This window comes from Rhinatrema bivittatum, chromosome 11 (assembly GCF_901001135.1).
Source record: "Rhinatrema bivittatum chromosome 11, aRhiBiv1.1, whole genome shotgun sequence".
In the NCBI taxonomy this organism is placed as follows: Eukaryota; Metazoa; Chordata; class Amphibia; order Gymnophiona; family Rhinatrematidae; genus Rhinatrema; species Rhinatrema bivittatum.
This window is the reverse complement of record NC_042625.1, coordinates 36402286-36426334: the sequence shown is the minus strand read 5'-3', so window position 1 is coordinate 36426334 and position 24049 is coordinate 36402286. Positions and strand designations below refer to the sequence as shown.

At 45.2% G+C, this 24049-nt stretch overlaps 1 protein-coding gene across 1 annotated transcript in view; it reads right to left on the bottom strand.

The window, feature by feature from the left end:
• Nucleotides 1-24049, bottom strand: part of DNAH10 (dynein axonemal heavy chain 10) — a 952322-nt gene that overhangs the window by 175338 nt on the left and 752935 nt on the right. Inside the window, 13 exon segments of the mRNA XM_029571350.1 lie at nt 1161-1180; nt 1183-1231; nt 1233-1393; nt 1751-1780; nt 1783-1852; nt 1854-1877; nt 1879-1947; nt 1949-1993; nt 1996-2034; nt 5873-5940; nt 5943-5991; nt 5993-6020; nt 21447-21668. Coding sequence (XP_029427210.1) covers nt 1161-1180; nt 1183-1231; nt 1233-1393; nt 1751-1780; nt 1783-1852; nt 1854-1877; nt 1879-1947; nt 1949-1993; nt 1996-2034; nt 5873-5940; nt 5943-5991; nt 5993-6020; nt 21447-21668 — 874 coding nt within the window.

Here is a 24049-nt window from a genome sequence, read left to right as displayed (position 1 = left end):
CATGCCGCTGCTGACGTGCTTCCTCCCACATTTGCAGGACAAGCTAGCATGTCACCAAATCTCCCCGTGGGAGTTCACTATACCCTCAGGCACCAAAAGCAGCACACTCCCTCCAAACATTTCCCTCCATGGCTCACCCAGCTGAACCTAAATCCTCTTATGGGTGCCTCTAGGACCACAAGGAGGGGTGTCAGCAGGGTGAGGGGAGGGACCAGGGCAAGACAGAAAACCTTCCCCAAATCCCAGCTGGAAGCCTCCCTAGTTCTGGAACTGCTCTCCAAAGGAGGAAGAAAAAGCTGTCACCCTTGGGACCTGCTATCATCCATCACATCTACCTAAAAGAGAAAAAACCGAATGCTGACCCAAGATCCTGCTCAACTGAAGGAAGGCGCTAAAACTTTCACTTCAGGAGTCACTCCTTAACTGATTCAGCCTATCTAGGCCTCAGTCCATAGCATGAAATGATTGTCCACCATCTGCTGGAGACAGAGAATACTGGCACGACTGATGTCCTGTGTTGTGCCTTATGAGAATGACATCAGCAAGTCATTTGATCTCCATCTGTTGGTTGGACTGCATAAACCCACTTGTGTGGACTGGCCTGCCTGAATGCAGAAGAATACAAGTATTTTCCTATAAAGAAGGCTATCTGAAACCCTCTGTGTTATAAAAATTTGCAATATGCTCATCCAGGTTATTTGATAGTAAACAAGCCAATTTGAGTTTGTGCTGACTCTCAAAGATGTCAGTAGAAAGTTCTCTTATAAATGGAAGAGAATACTGGCTGGCTGAGATCAGCATGGGAGCCTACAAGAATGACATCAGTGGTCTCTGTCTCCATCTGTTGGTTGGTGAGCATAACCCAAGCTTCTGGACTGGTCTGGCTGGATATAAGAGGAATTGCTATTTAGCCATCTAAATAGCTTTAAAAATACCTTATTAGCAGAAAGACAAATCTGAGGGAAATCTTTCAGATCATCTATATGGCTATAAAAATCCCATTCGGTTGCGTTGAGGTTGTAATTCTGCAATTTCTTTGGAGGAAGTCAGACATTTAATTTACTTTTTTTTTTTTAAAACAAGTTCAAAGCAGCTCTCCAGCCAGTAGCACAGTTGTGCTGGTAAACTCAATACAGCTATGGCAATACAAGTCTTGTTACCTCAGTGGCTTTAGATTTGTCTCTTCCAGGGTACTGACTAACTACTCCACATTATCCAACATGTTTCCTGTAGGATGTTGCCAGCTCACGAAGAAGGGAGTCTTCTAAATCTTTCACAGCTTTTATTCTCACACTGGTCTCCAGGATAAGGTTCTCTCTTTGCTCTTCAAGTTCTTTTCTTTCAAGCCCACATAAAACTGAGTACCTGATCTTCTAAGAGCCTTTTAATGTCACTATTTATGAAACATTAAAATATATGCAATTGAAAACAGTTTCCTAACAGCTTGTTAATCAAGTTTTGTGGAAAAAGCATTATGTAATCTCCAGTGAAAGTAATTTCCATTCATTTATGATTATCAAGGCTGGTACTCTATTGGTTTCAATAATTGAACTGCTGTGTAGATCATTGATGTATTGTTATGTTTTTGTTTACTATATTTCTAATCTTCCCAAAATAAATATTTGGCATCCTTTGCTCACCCAGCTGGGGTGAGCAAAGGATGTCTATCACTGCAGTCATTCTTTTGTCTATCACTGCAGTCTATCACTGCAGTCATTCTTTTGTCCTCAGAAATGTCTACAACTTTTACCTGTATAGTTGATAACCATGGCTTTTCCAACACAGCAGGAGAATATTTAGGATTAGCCAATTTGGTATTTAAATACAACTTGAAATTTGGATCATAGTCAACGTTCTTTGTCTCCCAATACGATAAACCTCTCTTCCTTGGGCACCTTTGATGTTCTTTTCTAAGACATTGTCAATCACAGGGTCAATATATTCATCCCAACTCTCTGAACAGAAAAGGAAACCCATACTTTATGGCCAATTTCTAGCTGGTTTCAGAAAATCAGGGTCATTGAAAGAAGAGATCTGAAGAGAACAAGACATGCTGAATGTTATAGACTTTTACTGCATATTTGGGGACATATGGAATAAGCATTTTTCGAAAGGATAAAAATAAGTTATTTCCCTCTATCAGAATGTCTCAAAAGGCTAGGAGTATAACTGAGCTTAAAGAGGGTGTGGACAAGTTTTTTGGAGTACAACTCATATATTGATTACTAGCCAGATAGTCTAGTTTCTCTGAGGTCCATAGTCAGACATAGTCCGGCTAGCAAAATTAGCCAGAATAAACGTATCCAGCTACTTTAGAGGTATATTCATTGAATATAGCTGGCTCTCTTAAAGGTAACTGGCTAACTATAGCTGCTCAACTTTAGGACAGATCTTTGGCCCGACCAGACTTAACCAGCTAAGTTATCCAGCTAAAGGAAAATTGATTCTTACCTGCTAATTTTAATTCCTGGAGTGACACACAAGTGATCAGCATTGAAAACCTCCAATAACGCCGCACTATATACAAAGCAACAGTACGAGTGGTAAACTCTCGCCGCCCAGTAAATGGGAGGGTCTCTAGACTGATCTGTGGTACTATATAAACAGACTTTAGCAAGTAGGAACCAATTTTCCTTTCCCTATATGTACCCACATCAGTCCAGACTCCTGAGATGTACCTAAGCACCCCTTAACTTGGGTGGGACCTGGAGAGTTCCACTCTAGTACACTCACCAAAGCAACTTGGAATCTAGAGCCCCGAAATCCAAGTAATATGCCTTAGCATAGTATGCAACAACTTTCCAGTAGCCACCCAGCAAATTTCATGCGGAGACACCTGTTTGTGACTCAGCCCAGGAAGTCGCCTGAGAACGTGTCAAGTGAGCCCCCCTAAACCCCCTGGCAGTGGTCGCCCTTTAGAAATTTAAGTTGGCTCGATTGCTTCCTTCAGCCATCGCACGACAGTTGCTTAGATGCCCTTACTTCCCTTCTTTGGACATTCCACAGTACAAAGAGGTGATCTGATCTACGGAAATCATAAGTGATCTTTAGATACCTCAATAATGTACGCCTCCCATCTAAGAGCCTAAGCTCCCCTGGGCGAGGCATAGAGGAATCCAATCCAGAAAAGCTGGAAGCTCCACTATCTAAGATGGAACGCTGAGATTATCTCAGGCAGAAAAGAAGGCACCATGCATTAAGATACCCCTGCATCAGACATCTGTAGGAAGGGATTCTTGACATAACAGCGCCTGAAGCTTTGGAAATTCTCCCTTAACCATAGCTCTCTATAGTGGTTCAAATTGCATCTGAGTCAATTCTCTAAGGGACTAGATTCAGATTTCAAGGCAGACCAATGTTCCACATCCGAGGATGCAAGTCCTTAGCTCCCAGAAGGAACCTTATAATATCCGGATGTGTTATACCGGATGTGTGTACCTTACCCTGGAGACAACCCAATGTCGTTAATTGGTCTCTCAGAGAGTTATAGGCCAGTTCTTTGCCCAGAATCTTTCTATAGAAAAGCCAAAATATGTGCCACCATCGCCTGAACAGGCTAAGTCTGCACTCCATCAACAGCAGACCAGGACTCAAAGATCCTCCAAATTCGCACATATGTTAAGGATGTAGACGGTCACCTAGCCTGCAAAAAAATAGAAATAACCACTTTGGAAAATCCCCTCCATCTCCAGTCATCTCCTCTCAGAAGCGAAGTTGGTTGCATAAATTTTGATAGGCATTATTGTTTTGATGTCTGGGCTACTAGCTTCGAAGGTGCTTTGGTGAGAGGGTTCTATGAGCGGAACTCTCCAGGTCCCAACCGAATTAAGGAGAACTTAGGTACAATCCCAGGAGTCTGTACTGATCTGGGTACGTATAGGGAAAAATTGGTTCCTTACCTTCTAATTTTTCGTTCCTATAGTACCACAGATCAGACTAGAGACCCTCCCATTTAATGGGGCGGAGAGTCCGCCGCTCGTACTCTTGCTTTGTATATAGTACGGCGTTGTTGGAGGTTTTCAATGCTGATCACTTATGTTTAATTTGGGAAACGAGTTTTCCATTGTCTTGTTGGGCAACTTCATCTTCTTCCAGGCTCGTTAGAGGGGAGGGAGTTTGCTTAGAAATTTATGGTAGCTGTTGTCATCTTGGCTTGGTTACAGGTCAATATCCTTTAGGAAAAGACTTAAGACATGGCTGTTTAGGCAAGCCTTCCCGAACTCCACTTAACATGCCCCACCAATAAAGACTCCACTCAGCAGCTGTATATTTCGGATTGTGTATATATACTGTATATATATATATATACTGTACTCTTGTATATAATTGACCTTGTATATAATTAACCTCATCTTTCGCTCTTTTATTTCCTCCTCCCAGTTTATCAGCCCTGTTAATTGTAACTGCATCTCTTCATCACGTTTTTTATGTTCTTGGTTGTATTCTTCAGCACTCCTGTTTTCATGTAAACCGACATGATGTGAACGCTTTCATGAATGCCGGTATAAAAAAAAAAACCTTAAATAATAAATAAATAATATTGAGGGACTGCAACTGGAACACTGGGTAATGTTCAGTGTCAGCATCTGCTGGAAGGGAGGCAAAACCCAGGAGTCTGGACTGATCTGGCTACGCAGAGGGAACTCTGAATATCGGAATTAGCCAGCAAACTTAACCCGCTAATAACTCCAACTCCTCCCCCCCAATTATGCCCCTGGAATGCCCCCTAACTTAGGCCAGCTAAATTCTACCTGGTTATCTTATTTGCCAGCTAGAATTTAGCCAGATAAGTGCCAAAATATTATTTAGCTTAGCTAACTTCTGAGTAGTTGGCTAAATGCTTTTGAATATGGACCTCTCTATCTCTTAATTCTTGGGGAGAACATGAAAACAGACTATCAGATTGAGATTTCCTAAGTTTTTCCAGGTGACCAGGACTGGCCACTATCAAAGAGGATGCTGGGCTCGAAGGACCATTGGTTTGACCTAGTCAGGCACTTATGTTCTTGTGCTATGCTTCTAACCCACCACAAATGCCATATCTTTGGGATACTTCAACAACAAGCATGCAGTACCCTAAATATGGAAGCATTTGTGTTGAATTTCTATTTAAAGAGGTCAATATAAGAATAATGGTATATTTTAAACAAAACTTTACCCTTAATTTATTTTCCTACATTTGATTGATGGTTTTTTTTACCTAGCAATTTCCTCCTGCTGCTTTGTACTTTCAACTCAATTGGAACCAGGGCTAGGTTTCTGACACCTTCATTTGCAAACTAACTTGGTTATTTTCTCCTATTATGCATCTCCTCCCCCCGCAACATATATGATCTGGTCATTTCAGTGACACTCCTGGCCAAATGCCATGCAACAGGGCTCCCTTTGGAACCATTGTAATCACGGGCCTTCAATCTGGCCACTAGGTGTTCCCATTAAGCAATTATCAAGATTCCCGCCTACAAGGAAGCTATGATGCAGCCTCTGTAGCATCCCATGCTCAGTTGACCAGTGGCAGAATTACCCATAGGCAGAATAGGCAAGATGCCCATGAGAAGTCACCATGCTGGGTGTCAAACATTAGCACGGCAATGCCACACCAACCTGTGGTGGATTAGGGGACAGCCAGATGTCCACATGTCTATGGGACGGAGCAGAAGTCCCAACAGAAGGATCGATCAGGGTACTTCTGCATGGCATTGCCACTGAGACATCAGACTGGCCTCAATTAGATTTTAAACAAATATCAAATCTCAAAAGATGCATCTTTATTATACACTCAAATAACTGCCATGATTATTGATTATGTCAACAGAGTCTTACTGGATCAGACATTATGGGTTTAATATTTCCATGAAAGTTTGTGGTTCACCTTTAAATTGTTTTTCTCCTCCTTTTTCTTGATCCAATTTAATGCCTGCTGTTGGGGATCTATACACAGGGAAAACGACTGGCTCGCGTAGTTAGAATGCCATTCTGAACCGACAGCTCATTCTGGAGGCAGCCCTTCTGAACCCCACCTAGAAATTCAATACATGAAAAGTCCTGTATTTCTGTCCCTTGGGGTTACAAGTAGCATCTATGTTTGGCTATGGAAACAATTCTGTTAGTTCAAGTATTCTACATTAGTGCAAGCTGGAAAGTGTATTGCACAGAGACAATGTTTTCCTTCACTTACTTTTCCTATACACCCTCCCCTTCTAAACATTCCATGGCTTCAGGAGAGATTAGGAATATCAGTGGGGCACAGACACTGGCTGCTCCTCCCAAGCTCTTCCTGGGCCCTGTACTGCTTTACATGAGACATGCATGACCATGCATGCACTTTACTGATATATACAGATGGGATAGACAGGATGGAGGCACCTTCCACAACAGATGCTCTCATTCTAGCAAAACATGCCAAGAAAAGGAAATTGGTTCTTACCTGCTAATTTTTCTTCCTGTAGTCCCACAGATCAGTCCAAATGCATGGGCTTTTTCTCCCCTACCAGTAGATGGAGACTGAGAAGAAAAGATTTATTGAGGTTGTGTTACTTAAGTCAGTATGCCACCTGAAATCCCTCAGCATTTCACTGTACTCCAGCCAAGAAAACAACTGAAGTATATGTCTCCACTACCAACTGAGCAGGAGAAATGGCACACTCCTAAAGCTGAACCCATTGGCCCATAGGAGATTGAAATAATTTAATATAGCTAAAAAAAAAACCCCTCTTACTATATACATACAGAATAAAGTGGTCTTTCCAGAGAGGGCAGGACTCTGGACTGATCTGTGGGACTACATAATGAAAAATTAGCAGGTAAGAATCAATTTCCTGAGTGTCCCCAGATCAGTTCAGATGCATGGGATGTACTCAAGCACTCCTAAACTAAGTGGGAACCTGACAGATTCACGCACAGGACACTCTCCCCAAAATTTGTTGCTTCCGGCGCCTGGACATCGAGCTGGTAATGCCTTGTAAAAGTGTGGTAGCAAAGACCCAGATCGCCGCTTGACAGATCTCCTGCAAGGAAATCAGCTGATAATTCCACCCAGGAGATGCAGGTCTGTGCCCTAGTAAGTGTGAGCCTGCAGAGCCTATTGAAAGCGGACCAACCTTTACATACAGAACGTAAGCAGACACAATGGAGTCTTTTAGCCAACATGCAATGGTAGCCTTGAAGCTGTGCTCCCTCCACCAAACGTTATGAGAAGATGATCTATTCTTCTAAAACTGTTGGTGATCTTCAGATAGATCAGCAAAACACGATGTATATCCAACAAATTAAGCTCTCACACATTTATGTTGCAGTCCTGGCCGCGAGCACAGTGACCAGGCCCTTACCTCCTTGTTCCCGGACCTGCTCCTGCCTCCGGAGCCCTGGCTTGCGGCTTGTTTGGCGGTGTCCCCACTGGGGCTGCGCTGCCGAGAAGGTGCATGAGGACGCCCTGCTCCTAGGCGCGCGCCCACTTGGGCACCTTTCTAGCCCGTTTCCTGCCAGTGGTGACTTCGCCTAGTTCCTGACGTCAGACGCCACGGCCTTGATAAGCCGGCTGCGGCCATCCAGTCCTCGCCTTGCAACGGGTTAGCTTCCCGGTTTCCCTGTTTGCGCTGTGCCCCCAGAGTGACTCGCTTGGCTTCGTCGCTCCGTTCCTGCTACAGTACCTGCTTGGTTCTTGTTTTACCTGCTACAGTTCTTGCCTGGTTCCAGTACCCGAGTCTTTCTACAGTTCCTGCCTGGTTCCAGTACCCGAGTCCTGCTATAGTTCCTGCCTGGTTCCAGAACCCTAACCCAGTTACAGTATTGCTACTGTCCTAGTCTGGTTCCAGTTACCTGTCCTGATCCACAACCCCGCCTAACCCCAGCGGCCGGGCCCCTACGGGCTCCTCCCGGGGGGGGCTTCGGCTTCCAAGGGTGAAGCCACCTAAGTCCCAGTGGTTGGGCTCCTACGGGCTCCTCCCGGGGGGTACCAGCTTCCAGGGTGAAGAGCATCTCGTCCCGCCTGAACATCTGCCTCCCGGCCTGCTATTCATTAGAGACATTGACCATCTATTCCCAGTCTCCAGCAGATCGACCCAAGGGTCCACTAAACTGAGACTCCCACAACAATTTATTTATTTAAAAGAATTTATATCCTGCACCCTTCAAGGTTCAAGGCGGGTTACAATAAAACAAGAAAATTATTCCTTACCTGCTAATTTTCGTTCCTGTAGTACTCAGGATCAGTCCAGACTGTGGGTTATGCTCCCATTCCAGCAGGTGGAGTCAGAATCAAAAAGCTCGAGGGGAGGTCCTATATGACCTCACACCTTGTGCCTCAATCCTCAGTAACTAGACTTACAAAGCCAAAGAGAAGAGACGGAGGAATCAAGAATAACACTTATTCAACAAGAATGAACGAAGATTAAAAAACTGATAAAACAACTCCAACATGGAACTTGTAAACCAAACTGTGAAACAATGAGCCCTGGAGCCCCAGGGCTAGATTAGAAGAAGAAAAAGGAGTAGACTTAGAGAGCAGAGGCTTATCCCTGAATAAATCCCAATCACCAGGGAGGGTGTCTGGACTGATCCTGAGTACTACAGGAACGAAAATTAGCAGGTAAGGAATAATTTTCTTTTCCCTGTACGTACTAGGATCAGTCCAGACTGTGGGATGTACCAAAGCTTCCCTACTCCGGGTGGGCCGATAACAGCCCTGCTCTCAAAAACACTACCGCTGAAGGATCCGAAACCCGGAGCACGAACATCCAGATGATATTGTCGAGAGAAAGTATGTATGGACTTCCAGGTGGCCGCTCTGCAAATCTCTTGAGAGGACACGGACGAACTTTCTGCCCACGAAGCAGCTTGCGCCCTAAGGGAGTGTGCCTTAACTCCTATAGGCGGAGGGCACCCCTTTCCTATATATGCAGCAGCAATTGCCCCCTTGAGCCATCGGGCGATGGTTGTTTTAGAAGCCATGTGACCCCTTCTGGGGCCCGACCATAGAACAAAAAGATGATCTGAAAGACGGAAGTCATTAGTGGATGCCAAGTACTGCATTAGACATCTCTTTACATCCAGACTACGGAGCTGTCTGGAATCTGACGGTAAGAAGGAAGGGAGTTCTACCGACTGATTCAAGTGGAAAGAAGAAACCACCTTTGGGAGAAAAGAAGGTACCGTCCGTATGGAAACTCCGTCATCCGAAAAACGGAGATAAGGTTCTCGGCAAGACAAAGCTTGAAGTTCCGAGATACGTCTCGCGGAACTTATGGCCACAAGAAAAGTAGTCTTTAAGGTGAGGTCTTTGATGGTGGCCCCCCGTAAAGGCTCAAATGGAGGACCTCCGAGAGCCTCGAGCACCAAGTTAAGACTCCAAGACGGACAGGGTGATCTGGAAGGAGGTTTCAGATGACGTACACCCCTGAGAAAACGGAGGGATATCCGGGTGGAGAGTACAGGCGACGAGAGAGAACCAGACTGCAACAATGCTCCCAACGCCGATACCTGCACTCGAAGGGAGTTATAGGCAAGACCCATCTCAAGTCCGGTCTGGAGGAAAGCTAAATCTGATTCACTGAGGCGCGACCCGGAAAAATGGAACGGGTCACACACCAATCCTCAAAAACCTTCCATATCCGCACGTAGGTAATGGAGGTGGAAGACTTTCTAGACCGCAATAAGGTGGAAATAACCGCTTCTGGATATCCTTGACGCCTCAGCTTGCGCCTCTCAAAAGCCAGGCCGCAAGACAGAAGCGATCTGCCCTCTCTAAAAATATGGGCCCCTGCTTTAGAAGTCGAGGAATGTGTCCGAGACGAATCGGTCCCTCGCGAGCTAGATGAAGAAGATCCGCGAACCACGGTCTCCTTGGCCACTCTGGAGCTACCAGAATTACCGGTCCTGGGTGATTCTCTATCCGACGGAGCACTCTCCCCACCAGGGGCCACGGGGGAAAAATATAAAGGAGGACCTGTTTGGGCCACGGAAGTACCAGGGCATCTACTCCCTCTGCACCATGCTCCCGCCTGCGACTGAAGAAGCGCGGAGCCTTTGCGTTTTTGGCAGTGGCCATGAGGTCCACATGAGGACGACCCCAACACCTCTCTATCAGAAACATCGCTTCCCTGGAGAGTTCCCACTCTCCTGGATCCAGACGTTGACGGCTGAGGAAATCCGCCTGTACGTTGTCTATACCTGCAATGTGAGAGGCCGCTAAGCGGATTAAGTGTCGCTCCGCCCACTGCATTAACTTTTCCGCTTCCCACGCGACCAGGCGACTCCTTGTGCCTCCCTGACGGTTGATGTACGATACTGCAGTTGCATTGTCCGAGAGGATCCTGACTGCTCGCCGACGAACCAGCGGAAGGAATCCCTGTAGAGCAAGACGTACTGCCCTTGTCTCCAACCGGTTGATGGACCACTGTTTCTGTTCCTTCGTCCAAATGCCTTGGATGGAACTCGATTGACATACCGCCCCCCAACCTGAGAGGCTGGCATCTGTAGTAACCATCAACCAGTCCGGCGTTTCCAAAGAAACTCCTCGAGCCAAGGAGCGAGGATCCAGCCACCAACGGAGACTGAGTCTCGCCGCTGGGGGAGATTGGCAGAATCGCACTGTAATCTCGAGATACTGGCTTCCACCGGTATAACAGCGCCTTCTGTAGAGGTCGGAGGTGCGCAAAACGCCCAAGGTACAAGGTCTATCGTGGAGGCCATCGTTCCCCAGAACCTGGAGGTAATCCCAGGCTGTTGGGACTTGGAGTGTCAAGAATCGAAAAAACCTGCTCTCTCAATGATTGCGCCCGTTCTGGACGCAAGAACACCTTTCCTTCCCTTGTGTCGAAGTGAGCGCCCAGAAAGTCTATTGACTGAGAGGGTGTTAGGTTGGCTCTTGTCGTAGTTGATTATCCAGCCCAGCGATTGAAGCAAGGACACTACTCGGTCCCACAGCCTGGACCCCCTGGCTTTGGGACTTTGCCCGAATGAGCCAGTCGTCTAGATACGGGTGCACCCGGATCCCTTCCCCGGCGAAGTGCCCGCTGCGACTATGACCATTACTTTCGTAAATACTCGAGGAGCCGTTGCTAGGCCAAAAGGCAGCGCTTTGAATTGGAAATGCTGTCCCAGTATCTTGAAACGCAGATACTTTTGGAAATCCGGATGGATCGGAATATGGAGGTACGCCTCCGTCAAGTCCAATGAGGCTAGAAATTCTCCCCGATGGACCGCAGCTAACACCGATCTGAGCGTTTCCATGCGGAAGCGTGGGACCCGAAGCGCTCTGTTGACGGTTTTGAGATCCAGAATGGGTCGAAAAGTGCCCTCCTTCTTGGGTACTACGAAGTAGATGGAGTATTGACCTCGTCCCAACTCGGTGACGGATACTGGCCTTATTGCCCCTAGGGCCCGCAAGCGTTGTAGAGTCTGGCGTACGGCTTGCTGTTTGTGAAGCGAAACGCAAGGGGAGAAAAGAAATCTGTCTTTGGGGGCGCGGACAAAATCCAACGCGTAACCTTGTTTTAATATGTCCAAGACCCACTGGTCCGTGGGTGACTCTGGACCACGCTTCGTAAAAGAGAGAGATCCGGCCCCCCAACCCGCGGGATCAGCCCGCGGGCTAACTTGGCATCATTGCGCTGGCTTGGAGGCTGAGCGGGGAGCCGTAGTCTCTCTTCCCGGACGTCGCCCTCGAAAAGGACCGATTCCATCCTTGTGAGCGGTAGGAGGGAGTCCTCGATATCGGTTGTTGTCTGTTCGTTCGAGAGCGCCTCTGGTTCCGGGAACGGTTTCTAGAGAAACTGAATGATCTAGCTGACCGGGGTCTATCCTCCGGAAGCTTATGTACGGCGTTCTCATTCAGAGATTTGATTATCTGGTCCAAATCTTCACCAAAAAGGAACTTGCCCTTAAAAGGCAATGAACCGAGACGTGTCTTGGAAGAGGAATCTGCTGACCAGTTGCGGAGCCATAGGAGACGGCGGGCCGAAAACAAGCCGCCACCATTGATCGAGAGAGAACCCTGAGAAGGTCATACAGTGCGTCCGCACCGTATGCCATCACGGACTCTAATCTATCTGCCTGATGACCTCGGCGGCAGGAAGATCTTGAGAGGTGAGGAGTTGTTGTACCCAACGTAAGCCAGCCCTCTGCGCGAGGGCGGTACAAATGGCAGCCCGAACTCCGAGAGCCGAAACCTCAAAAATCCTCTTAAGGTAGACTTCCAATTTCCTATCCTGTAGGTCCTTTAAAAGCCGTACCACCAGTAACCGGAATGGTGGTGCTCTTTGTAACCGCCGAGACCGCAGAATCAACTGCCGGTACCTTTAAAAGATCCAGAAAATCCATCGGGAGAGGATACAGTTTTCTCATGGCTCTGCTTACCCTGAGGGAGGCTTCTGGTGTATCCCACTCCCTGGAAATAAGTTGTAGAAAGCTGGGGTGTGTAGGAAACGCTTTTGCCAAGGGCCGAAGCCCCGCAGGAGAGGGTCCCCTTTCCTTACCTTGGGATCCGAAGGCATTGGATCCGGGGGGGGATCAATGTCCATTTCCTGGAGAATATATGGAATGAGGCCTCTCTAACTCATCCGCTTGGAAGATGCGTAGCACCCTCGGATCGTCTCCCTCTACCTGCACTGAGAGAGAAAGATCATCACCAGCTGAATCTGGATTGACATCCCCCCCCTGGGACTATTGGAGATCCCTGAGACGGACCCGAAAGAGGTCTGAGTGGCATCTGCGCCGTAGCTATCGGTTGGTTTGAACCCTGTAGGAAGGACCCCCTAGTGAGGGATCTATACGTGGAACTTTGGCAGGAGGCTCCGAGGGAGATAACAAAGACTGACCGCTGGTTTGCAAAAGGCGCGATGCATCAGGATGATGAATTCCGGGGAAAATCCTGGTAAACCCGGAGGAATTCCCCCAGGGAGTCCCCCAAGAGTAAGATGTTGTCCCTGGGCCCCTGTGCTCGTCAAAACAGGAGTCTGTAAAGGAATAGGATCCTTCTCTTCCTCACAGTCTGAGACTCCAGCCTCATCTTCCGAAAACAAAATGGCCGCCGTTCCCGCACTTAGCGGGAACGGGGCCTGCCGCTGCTTACAAGTGCTCTCCTCCGTTAAATTTCCTGTGCCATCTCCAGCCGGTGCATCTACCTTATCGGTATGAACGCAGTCAGAGCACAGTCCCTCAGTGGAGAGGCGGCTCCCCAAACGGCCACAAATCGAACAAGCCGACGTTCGCGGCATGAGAAGGGAAAAACCCCTTCTCTCGGAGAGGCAGGAAACTAGGCGGCGCGGCAGTTGAAAGAAAAAGAACCCCGGCGCTCTGAAAACCAACGGCCGAAAAACCCTCGACCCCCTCCTACCGACCGAGATAGCTGCCGGGGAAAGGATCTCCCAGAAGCCGGCGGCCCCGGGAATGTTGCGTCGCGGGGCCGCGGGTCGGTAAACAAAAACAAATTAGTTAGGAAGGGGGAGGTAGGGGTGTCTTGAAAGGTAGCAGTCAGAAAAACTGACTGAAAAACAACAAATGTCGTCGTCCTCCAGTGCCGAGAAAAACTGGCAAGAGGGAAACCTGAAAGAAAATCTTTTTTTTTTTTTTTTTTTAAACACTTACCAAAAACGACAGTGAGAAACGACTAGGGGAAAGGAACAGAGAGACAGTAGTCAGCAAGTTCCTCTCTACCCAACAAACAATTATCCCACTAAGATTTAAAGAACTATTACATTTTTTTTTTTTTTTTTTTAATTCTTGATTCCTCAAAAATACAGGAAATAAGGCCTAAAACCTAAAAACCTGTGATGGGACTGGTCAGTCCCTGCTCACACCTGCTGGAGTCAGAAGATACTGAGGATTGAGGCACAAGGTGTGAGGTCATATAGGACCTCCCCTCGAGCTTTTGATTCTGACTCCACCTGCTGGAATGGGAGCATAACCCACAGTCTGGACTGATCCTAGTACGTACAGGGAAATACATAATAATTTTAAACATAACAATGAGACAACTAAAATAACATAAAAAAATAAGATAAAATAGAATCAAACTTATATAAAATAAATGAAAGGGGTGGAGCTAAGATGGCGACCTGAGAGGTAGCACTGCATTTTGCTCCGGCGTTATTTTCTAATTTTTTTATTCTAAATAGTTTAAAATGCCACCAAAGAGAAAGGGAAAAATAAGGAATTATCCCTCAATTCCTGCTCTACCTTCTGGATAAAAAATGATCTTGCAATGCACCTCTATACCCACGAAAACTGGGGCAAGCGTTCCGGCTGTTTTTCTGCACGGAGGAGAGTGTGATCAAACCTCGGAGGATGTATCGCTTAGCCCGCTTGATGAACGATCACCTCCTGCAGCACGGGAGACCTTGACGCCTCGCTCGGGTTTGAGTCCTTGAGTTGGACTTCAAGCCGCGCAGGAAGAGATAGCAGCGTCGGAGGAACTGCCTGTGCTGAACTCCCCGACGATTGAAAAGAGTGTCTCCGGAGTTATTGACCTGAAAGGTGGAGAAGTTCAAGGTGCAGTAGGAGGTGAGAGGCCGGTAACTTACTCCCTTCCTTTACCCGGAGAATGTTTGGGCTTTCAGAAGCCTGAAGTGGTAACTCTTGATGCACTATGGAACTTATCATCATCCATGGCTAAAACTTTTGTGGATTGTTCAACTAAAATAAATTCTTTGTCCCAACAAATAGAATTAATGAGTAAGAACTTTTTTTTATGTGCAAAGACAGGAAGCCTCAGAAAAATTTGAAAGAATGGAAAGCGAGTTAAAACATGTAAAAACTGTTCAAACTACTATTATTCAAGATTGTGGCAATATTAACAGGAAGATTGAAAACATCGAAAATGCTTTAAGGCATTTGAACTTACGTGTTCTAAACTTTCCCAGGGTAGTGGGGGAATTTCCCCGAATTACAATTAAGCATTATTTTTCTGAAGTGTTGGAATTTACTGCTGGACAAAGTTTATTTTTTTACCAAACAAGAATAAACAACAAATGCAAGAAACCCCAAGAGACTTAGATAATCTGACTGATTTTCTTGAGTCGTCAAGTTATGAAATTGCTGAGAGATGAAAAAGATCTGGGAGAAGTAATGAAAGCATACTTTTTTGTAACTATGTATAATTTATCTGTTTTTGTTTGACTCTGTAAACCGTTATGATGGCTGAACTGAATGACGGTATATAAAAATGAATAAATAAATAAATAAATGGGGGCAAAAATTAGAATCTTCCCTGATCTAAATCGACGCAATTAAAAAGAAAAGGTTTCCTGGCATTGAGGCAGGAAACATTGGCTTTGGGAGCCTCTTTTTTTTTTTTTTAAGGTACCCCTGCAAATGTGCTATCAAATATAATAGGGACAATTATATATTCTTTCAACCAGAACAACTAAAGTTTTTTTACAAACCAAGGGGGTCATTTTCTAAAGGGATCGCACGCGAAAAGGGACTTCTCACGTGTGATACCTAGATCGGGGTGGAGTCGGGGCACAGTCTGCACCGGAAAGGGAGGAGTCGGGGCGGACTCTGCAATGACTTCGCTGACCGCGAAAGGAAAGGCCTCTTATCGCCGCCTGTAGCGCGCCCAATAGCACTACCTGTCAGGGTGGCGCTATTGGGTGCGAAAGCCAGCAGCGATAACACTGCGGTGGTGCAATCGCTGACGGCTTTCGCAGGCCCACCCTCTGCTTCGCCCCCCCCCCCCCCCCCGTTACAGCCGGATTCTCTAAGATCTGCGACCTTAGAAAATTCAGGCCCAAGAGAGCTATGCTACAGATTGATAGAATTTAGCGTTCATCATGGTTAATAAATGAAGGGGTTTAAGGAAGCCTTAAACTATTATTGTGTTTCTTACTACTTTCTCCTTTTGTTTCCTGTCCACCCCCCCCCCCAAGAAACTGTGGTCTAATGGATAACATCACTGATCTAATGTCGGTATATAAAAATGTATAAATAAATAAATATAGAAGTTTATTTCTTGGACGTTAATATTGCTACTATATGTATGGTTACTTAACAGCATGTTCTTTTGCAAAGTGGATGCTTTGTATATATTTGAAAATTGAATAAAATAAAATAAATGGGATACATAAGTATGCAAATAAAACATTCATTACAAAGTGTGGAAAACTTAGGTATTATTGCATAATTCAGGAAATGCTTGTTTAAATAAGTAATATTGTAATGCCTTTTTTTTTTTTTAACTTCGGATAGGATTCGGAGAGTGGATGGAATTGAACTGCAGAGGATTGGTCCTGAGATGGAAAAAACCCCTTTCTCTTGTTATAACTAATCTGGGGGATTTCGGTGAAGGGGTGTATAGTAATAATTGATTTTTGGATCTTAAATTTCTTGCAAGTATGTATATGTGGAGACTGGCTGATAGCCAGTCGTTATTATTGTGGACGATGTTACATACTATAGTTAAGATTTTATATCTTATCTGCCATTTTATTGGGAGCCAATGTAAATTGAATAATGTTGGAGAGATATGATCATTTATTTTTCTGTTTGACAGTAACCTTGCTGCAGCGTTCTGTATCAGTTGTAGAGGTTGTATTGTGGTTAATGGTAGTCCTTCATAGAGAGAGTTGCATTAATCAATGTTTGTTATAATATATTAGTTCCATGTAAATCTCATATGTTGTTGTTATACCTGTTCTATGTAAACCGATGTGATGTGCAAACGAATGTCGGTATAAAAAAAAACTTTAAATAAATAAAATAAATAATATCAGAGATTGAAGAATGGTATGAAAATCAGGCAGATTAAGTAATGGTTTAATGTGTCTTAATAAACGTAATTTGTAGAATGCAAATCTGAAGAATTTAAATCCTGAAAACCTGGATGTTCTACCATATGACTGAGGTGAAATGAAGACACCACTTTTGGCAAAAAGAAAGACACCATAAGTAAAGACATTCCATCATCTGAAATCTGAAAAAAGGGGTCCCTATAAGACAATGCCTAAAATTCTAAAATCTGCCTAGCTGAACATATCACCACAAGGAAGACCACTTTCAGCATAAGGTCCTTCAACAACATCTTCCGCAATGGCTCAAAGGGAGGACCACAAAGAGCCCTCAAAACCAAATTCAGAGTCCACGAGAGAAACACCTACCTCATTGGAGGCTATAGATGTTTCACCCATCGAAGGAATAGAACTACATCTGGGTTCGAGGCCAGGGATAATCCATGCAACTTACCCTGAAAACAGCCCAAGGCTGCTACCTGTACCCTGAAAGAGTTGAATGCCAGCCTTTTGCCAGGCCTTCCTGCAAAAAGCCAAGAATTTGAGAAAATGATGCTCAAAGAGGAGAAATCTCCTCCCCAAAACAAAATGTCTTAAATACTTTCCACACCGGGAGATAAGACAAAGATGTGGAAGGTTTCCTAGCCTGCAGTAATGTCATAATGATCTCCTCTGAATATCCTTTCAATTTTAGGTGCTTCCTATCAAAAGCCAAGCCATGAGACAAAAGTGAGTCGCTTGTTCTAAGACAATTGGTCCTTGATGAAGAAGCCTGGGCAGATGCCTGAGCCGCAGAGGTCCGTTCACTCTGAGATTTCCCAAATTTGTGAACCACAGTCACCGCAACCTATTCTGGAGCTACTAGGATAATTTTTCCCAGATGAGTCTCGAACCATCATAGAACTCTGCTGATCAGAGGCCACTGAGGAAACACAAGAGAATCCTGGGTGGCTATGAGAGGACTTGAGTGTCGATGCCTTCTCCTCCAAACTCTTGTCTGCGACTGAAAAAGTGCTGCACTTTGGTGCTCTTCTTCAATGCCATTAGGTCCAATAAAGGAATTCCCCACCTGGAGTGAATGAGAGATATCACTTTCTCCAACAGCTCCCATTCCACCAGAGTCAAGCACATTCCTGCTGAGAATGTTCTCTTGAACGTTGTCTTCCCCGGCGACATGAGAAGTTGCTAGAGCCACAAGATGCTGTTCTGCCCAGTGAAAATCTCTCTAGACTCCATTTGATTCCTTGTACTGTCCTGGCGGCTGATGTAAGCCACTGCTGTTGCATTGTCTAAAAGGATTCTCACTGCACGCTTACTCAACAGAGGAAGAAAACAAAGTAACAACTTGTGAATCACTTGAGTCTCCTAAAAACTAGATCGGTGTTGAAGTGCGCACTTAGGTACTCCAGCGATTGGGTGGAGACCAATTTGCTCTTTGCCAGATTCACCACTCATCCCAGAGATTGAAATTTCTGCAAGACCCGTTGGACCGAGTGCTGAGACAGCTCCTTCGACTTTGAATGAGCCAGTTGTCCAGATATGGTTGTACCAGAATGCCCTCCCTTCGCAGAGTGGCTGTTATCACCAATTTTGGTGAATATATGCAGGACTGTCGCTAGTCTGAACAGAAATGCGCAGATCTGTCTGGTTGGGATTATGAAGATAGGCTTCTGTAAGATCAAGAGACACCAGGAATTTCCCTTTGTGGACTGCCGCAATTACAGAGCACAGAGTCTCCATTTAGAATGGGCCGAAAGGTCCCCTCTTTCTTTGGCACCACAAAATAGACTAACTACTGCCCACGGTCCCGGTCATCTTGGGGAACCAGGACTATTGCTTCCAGCACAAAGACCTTCTACTGTGGATCGAACCACTTCTCACTTGGTGCTGGAGGTGCAAGGGGTACCATATAGCATTCATTATCGGACGAGCAAATTCTAAAGCATAGCCATCTCTTATGATTGTTAGAACCTAATACATCATAATTTTGGTCCACTCCTCATAAAAAAGGACCAGACTTCCTCCTATGACCAGCCTTGTTTCATTGTGTGCCTTTTCCTCCTCTGGCTCCATAGCCAGTGTTCTCCTGGGTAGGCTTATGTGAGACTCAAAAGGATTGCAACCTGTCCACCCCATGCCTTTGCAATTAATGCTCCCTTTCCTACTTGGGAAACTTTTCTTATTCCCTTTCGGCTTAACCTCTGGCAACTTATGCCCCTTGGACTTCCCCAAGTGCTTTACCAACTATTCCAGGTCTTCACCAAACAAAAGTTTGCCTTTAAAGGGAATGTTTCCCCAACTGCGACTGGGACTGGATTTGTTGAACCCAGTGCAAGCAAGCCTGTGACATGAAGCTACTGCACACCGCTGCATGTATGTCCAGCGCTGAGACTTCAAACATGTTCTTAAGATGCATCTTCATCTTCTGGTCTTGAACATCCTTCAACTCCAGTGAATCCGCCACCAGAAAAATAGTCCTCTTGGTGACCGCCAAGACCGATGCATCCACCTTAGGTAGCTGCAAGAGCTCCAACGTATCCTCCAGCAGTGGGTAAAGCTTCACCATTGTTATACCCACTTTAAGCCCAGCTTCTGGAGTATTACACTCCCAAAGCACTAGCTTCTTAATAGTCCAATGGAAGGAAAAGGCATTCACTGGGTCCTGGAACCCATCCATGATGGGATCAACTCCCTCATGCTGACTCCTACTGAACTTCTTTAATACCCAGCTCCTTCAATACCTGGGGAATTAAGAGAAACAATTCCTCCTTTGGGAAAAGTTGAACCACTTTGAGATCGTCCTTCTCTGCTACTGGGATCTCTCCCTTCCCTGCGGAATCATCATCCTCTTGGTCACTCTGGCGAATGATCTCCCTCCCCCTTCCTCGAGTCCTCAGACTTCTGACTAAGCCACAGTCCTACTCTTACAGCTGGGGTATGCAGAGGAATCTTGACACCCCCCCGCAAGTGTTACCCTGCGTGCCTTATTCAGACATGGGAGCCTGCTAGAACGGGAGTGTTTCCTCCTCTTCTGTCCCTTTCTTGGCCAGATATGCCTTGTGCAATAAAAGCCAAAATCAGCTGAAAATGCCTCCCCCAAAATATCCTCAGAACCTGAAGAGTCCCTTACTTCTCCAATTCTTCTGGAGTACTGTCAAGGACCTCCACAGCTGGGGATAATGGTGAAGGAGAAGGCCCTTCCCCCATCCTTTCCTGTACTATGGGAGCCATCTCTACAATGGCCCTGCACTGCTGGGAAGCACCATCTTTGCGACCTCCGCCAAATGGGTAAACTGTTTGCCCATGTGTTTCGAACTAGCTGCTTCAAACTGCTTTCCCCTCCATGCGCACACCTCTTACACGGCCCCACTGCATTTAGGTGCGCTTTCTGCTCTGGGCAGGTCCAGCAACGTTTTCCATGCTCAGCTACCATTTGTGCCTAAGATGGATGCCCAGCCTGGATATCCTTCACGGTATTAGTTGATCCCGGCCTGTGCGTGCTAGTTGTGCGCTCTTCTGTGGCTTGTGCACTAAAATGGACGTTCTGCATGGCTTCTACGTGAGACTTCCAAAAGCCCATGAAAATGACCTGCTGCGGCAACGTCCGGACCCCAGACCCCCTCAGCCGTCCGCGCTTACTGACACCTCTCCCTATGGCCCTGTTAACAAACTGCCCCCTCAGCAGCACTTTTTGTTTTTTAAACAAAAAAAAGATATAAAGCAGGAATACTTCCCTGTCCGTAGTGGTTGAGAAGGGGAGAGAATGCGACCTCCATGGGGAAGTAAAGGAGACCACTGGCTTTCAAGCTCCTCACATCTACAGGCCGAGCCTGCTCACCCTACTTTACAAAGAGGATGATCCCTCATGGTTCCTAACACCTTAGGACAATTCAATTTTCCTCTTTTTTTTTTTTTTTTTTTGAGATCTCCAGATTGCAGGTTTTGTATACCCTGGAGGAGAGGAGGAGCAGGGGTGATATGATACAGACCATCAGATACTTGAAAGGTTTTAATGATTCATGGTCATCAACTAACCTTTTCATTGGAAACAATTTAATATAACTAGGGGTCACGATTTGAAACTCCAGGGAGAAGACTTAGAACCAATGTCAGGAAATATTTCTTCACTGAGAGGGTGGTGGATGCCAAGAATGCCCTTCTGGAGAAAGTGGTGAAGACTAAAACTATAAAGGATTTCAAAGGGGCATGGGATAAACACTGTGGATCCCTAAAGGCTAGAGGATGGTAATAAATAAAAAAGCTTAACCGGCACGGAGCGGAAGTTACTACCCTTAACAGAGATGTGGGGGTAACCTGCTCAGAGCAGCAGTTACTACCTTGGGAAGCTTGCTGGGCAGACTAGATGGACCAGTTTGGTCTTTTTCTGCCGTCATTACTATGTTACTATATGTATGCACCCCTACCATCTGCTAGAGACACAGAAATACTGAGGGACTGAAGGTGGCACACTGACTTAAGTAACTCAGTCTCAGAAAAGCTTTTCTTCTCTGTCTCCATCTGCTGGTAGGGGAGAAAGACCCATGTGTCTGTACTGATCTAAGGGATGCTCAGGAAATAAACATGGATATATACAATATAAAGCCTTAATGGCTACATTTTTGTAGTACCATTTTCAGTGACTCTTTTCTTAAAGTGCATATTGAAGAGTGTTCTTTTAATTTATCTGATGCCACAGATACTAGCAAAACAATATTAACATACCTGCTAATTTCAACATCATCAGTAAGAAGATTTTCTATTCTAAACGGCTGGCTAAGAGGAATTTGTCTGTTCAGAACATCTTCCTGCCATTCAGAATACAACATTTCGTTTCGGAAATCCCAATTGAAAGCCCCTTCATAGCTCAGGAATGCGGCACAAAGCAGACAGTCTCCTAACAACTTCACCCTTTGCTGCTTTAACTCCTCCAGGTCATTCATCCATCTAAGGGAGCAAGAAGATAGCAGTTTACATTTATATTTTAGGGGAAATCATTTTCATTTAACAACTGCAGGTTAGTAAACTTAAGAACAATCAAAAAATATTTACACAGAGCACAGAGTAACAGGAAAATACCACAAATATATATCTATCAAAGGGTTCTGGTGGCATTTTAAAATACAAAAACAAAAACAAGATATCCAGTTCGAGGAAGGGACTTTTATTCCAGTCCTCGATTTCTGACATCCCCATTTTGATGCATTATTGGACATGGAGCACTGATTTCAAAGGGCAGAATCAGGGACTACAAATACCACACTATGGGGCCGATACAATACCCTGCGCTCAGCCAAGCGCACAGTATAACCTGCAGTTGGATGTGGGTTATACAGGCGCTAACTAATCCCCTCATGCAATAAGGGGATTAGAGCCTCTACAACGCGCGTCCAACGCGGAGTGAAACTAATAGCACTCATCACATGCAAATGCATGTGAATGAGGCTATTAGCTATTCACTCCCAATGCAAAAAAAATGTGCCTCTAGGATGCACATTTTAGCGATCAGAAATTAATGCCTGCCCGGAGCAGGCGTTAATTGCTGAGCACTCCTAAAAACTAGTACAGAAAAGCAGAAAAAAAGCTTTTCTGTATTGCCTCCTACTTAATATCATTAGGATATTAGGTAGGAGGAACAACTCTTTAAAAAAAATAAAAAAAAGTTTCAAAAAAAGCGCCGGCAGTCGAGTGCAGGAAGCGGATGCTCAGTTGACAAGTGTCCGGTACCTGAACCCCTGGCACATCCACGGGTTAGGAAAACAGATGCTGATAAATTCAGCGTCCATTTTCTGAACCTGACTGCCCGCACTGTAAAGAGTGAATAAATCAATATTAAAGTGTCGACTGGAGGGTGGCCAATATAACCCCAATATTTAAAAAAGGCTGCTTTTCAATATTTATATATATATATAAATGATCTGGAAAGGAATACGACGAGTGAGGTTATCAAATTTGAGGATGATACAAAATTATTCAGAGTAGTTAAATTACAAGTGAATTGTGATACATTCAGGAGGACCTTGTAAGACTGGAAGATTGGGCATCCAAATGGCAGATTAATTCACATTTTATCCCCATGTATCTGTTCATGTGAATAGGACCATGTTTATGTGAATAGGACCATGTATCTGGTCCTATTCACATTTTATCCCCATGTATCTGTTTGCACCCTCCCCCTGCCCCCCCCTTTGTATCGACCCCTCCCCCCTCATCCCTCCCCAGTTACTTAGTTATTTGTTCTGTTACTGCGTTTTACGTTTATACACCGTTCTCTGTAAAGGCTATGCCTATATACTTTCTGTTGTAAGTTACTTGTGAACCGGCACGATGTGCAAACGGTTGCCGGTATATAAATTAAATAAATAAAATAAATAAAAAATTAAATTTAATGTGGACAAGTGCAAGGTGTTGCATATAGAGAAAATAACTCTTGCTGTAGTTACACGATGTTAGATTCCATTTTAGGAGCTACCACCCAGGAAAAAGATCTAGGCATCATAGTGGGTAATACTGTAAAATCGTCAGCTCAGTGTGCTGCAGCAGTCAAAAAAGCAAATAGAATGTTAGGAATTATTAGGAAGGGAATGGTTAATAAAACGGAAAATGTCATAATGCCTCTATAATCGCTCCATGGTGAGACCGCACCTTCAATTCTGTGTACAATTCTGGTCGCCGCATCTCAAAAAAGATATAGTTGCGATGGAGAAGGTACAGAGAAGGGTGACGAAAATGATAAAGGGGATGGAACAGCTCCCCTATGAGGAAAGGCTGAAGAGGTTAGGGCTGTTCAGCTTGGAGAAGAGACGGCTGAAGGAGTTATGATAGAAGTCTTTAAGATCAAGAGAGGTCTTGAATGAGTAGATGTGACTCAGTTATTTACACTTTCAAATAATAGAAGGACCAGGGGGCATTCCATGAAGTTAGCAAGTAGCACATTTAAGACTAATCAGAGAAAATTCTTTTTCACTCAACACACAATAAAGCTCTGGAATTTGTTGCCAGAGGATGTGGTTAGTGCAGTTAGTGATGTGGTTAGTGATAAATTCAGCATCCGTTTTCTTAACTGGGGGACAGCCGCCAACAGCAGACCTCTCGAGCACATGCTGTCAAGGAAGCCCTAGGGGCACGTAATTGCCCCTAGTGCCTCCTCGACAGCACGAAAGGAAAATTAGTTTCTTACCTGATAATTTTCGTTCCTGTAGTACCAAGGATCAGTCCAGGACACCTGGGTTGTGACTCCGCACCAGTAGATGGAGACAGACTAAAACTTGTGGGCGGAGCCATATATGCCCCTGTGCTAGTCACAGCCCCTCAGTCATACGGAATGT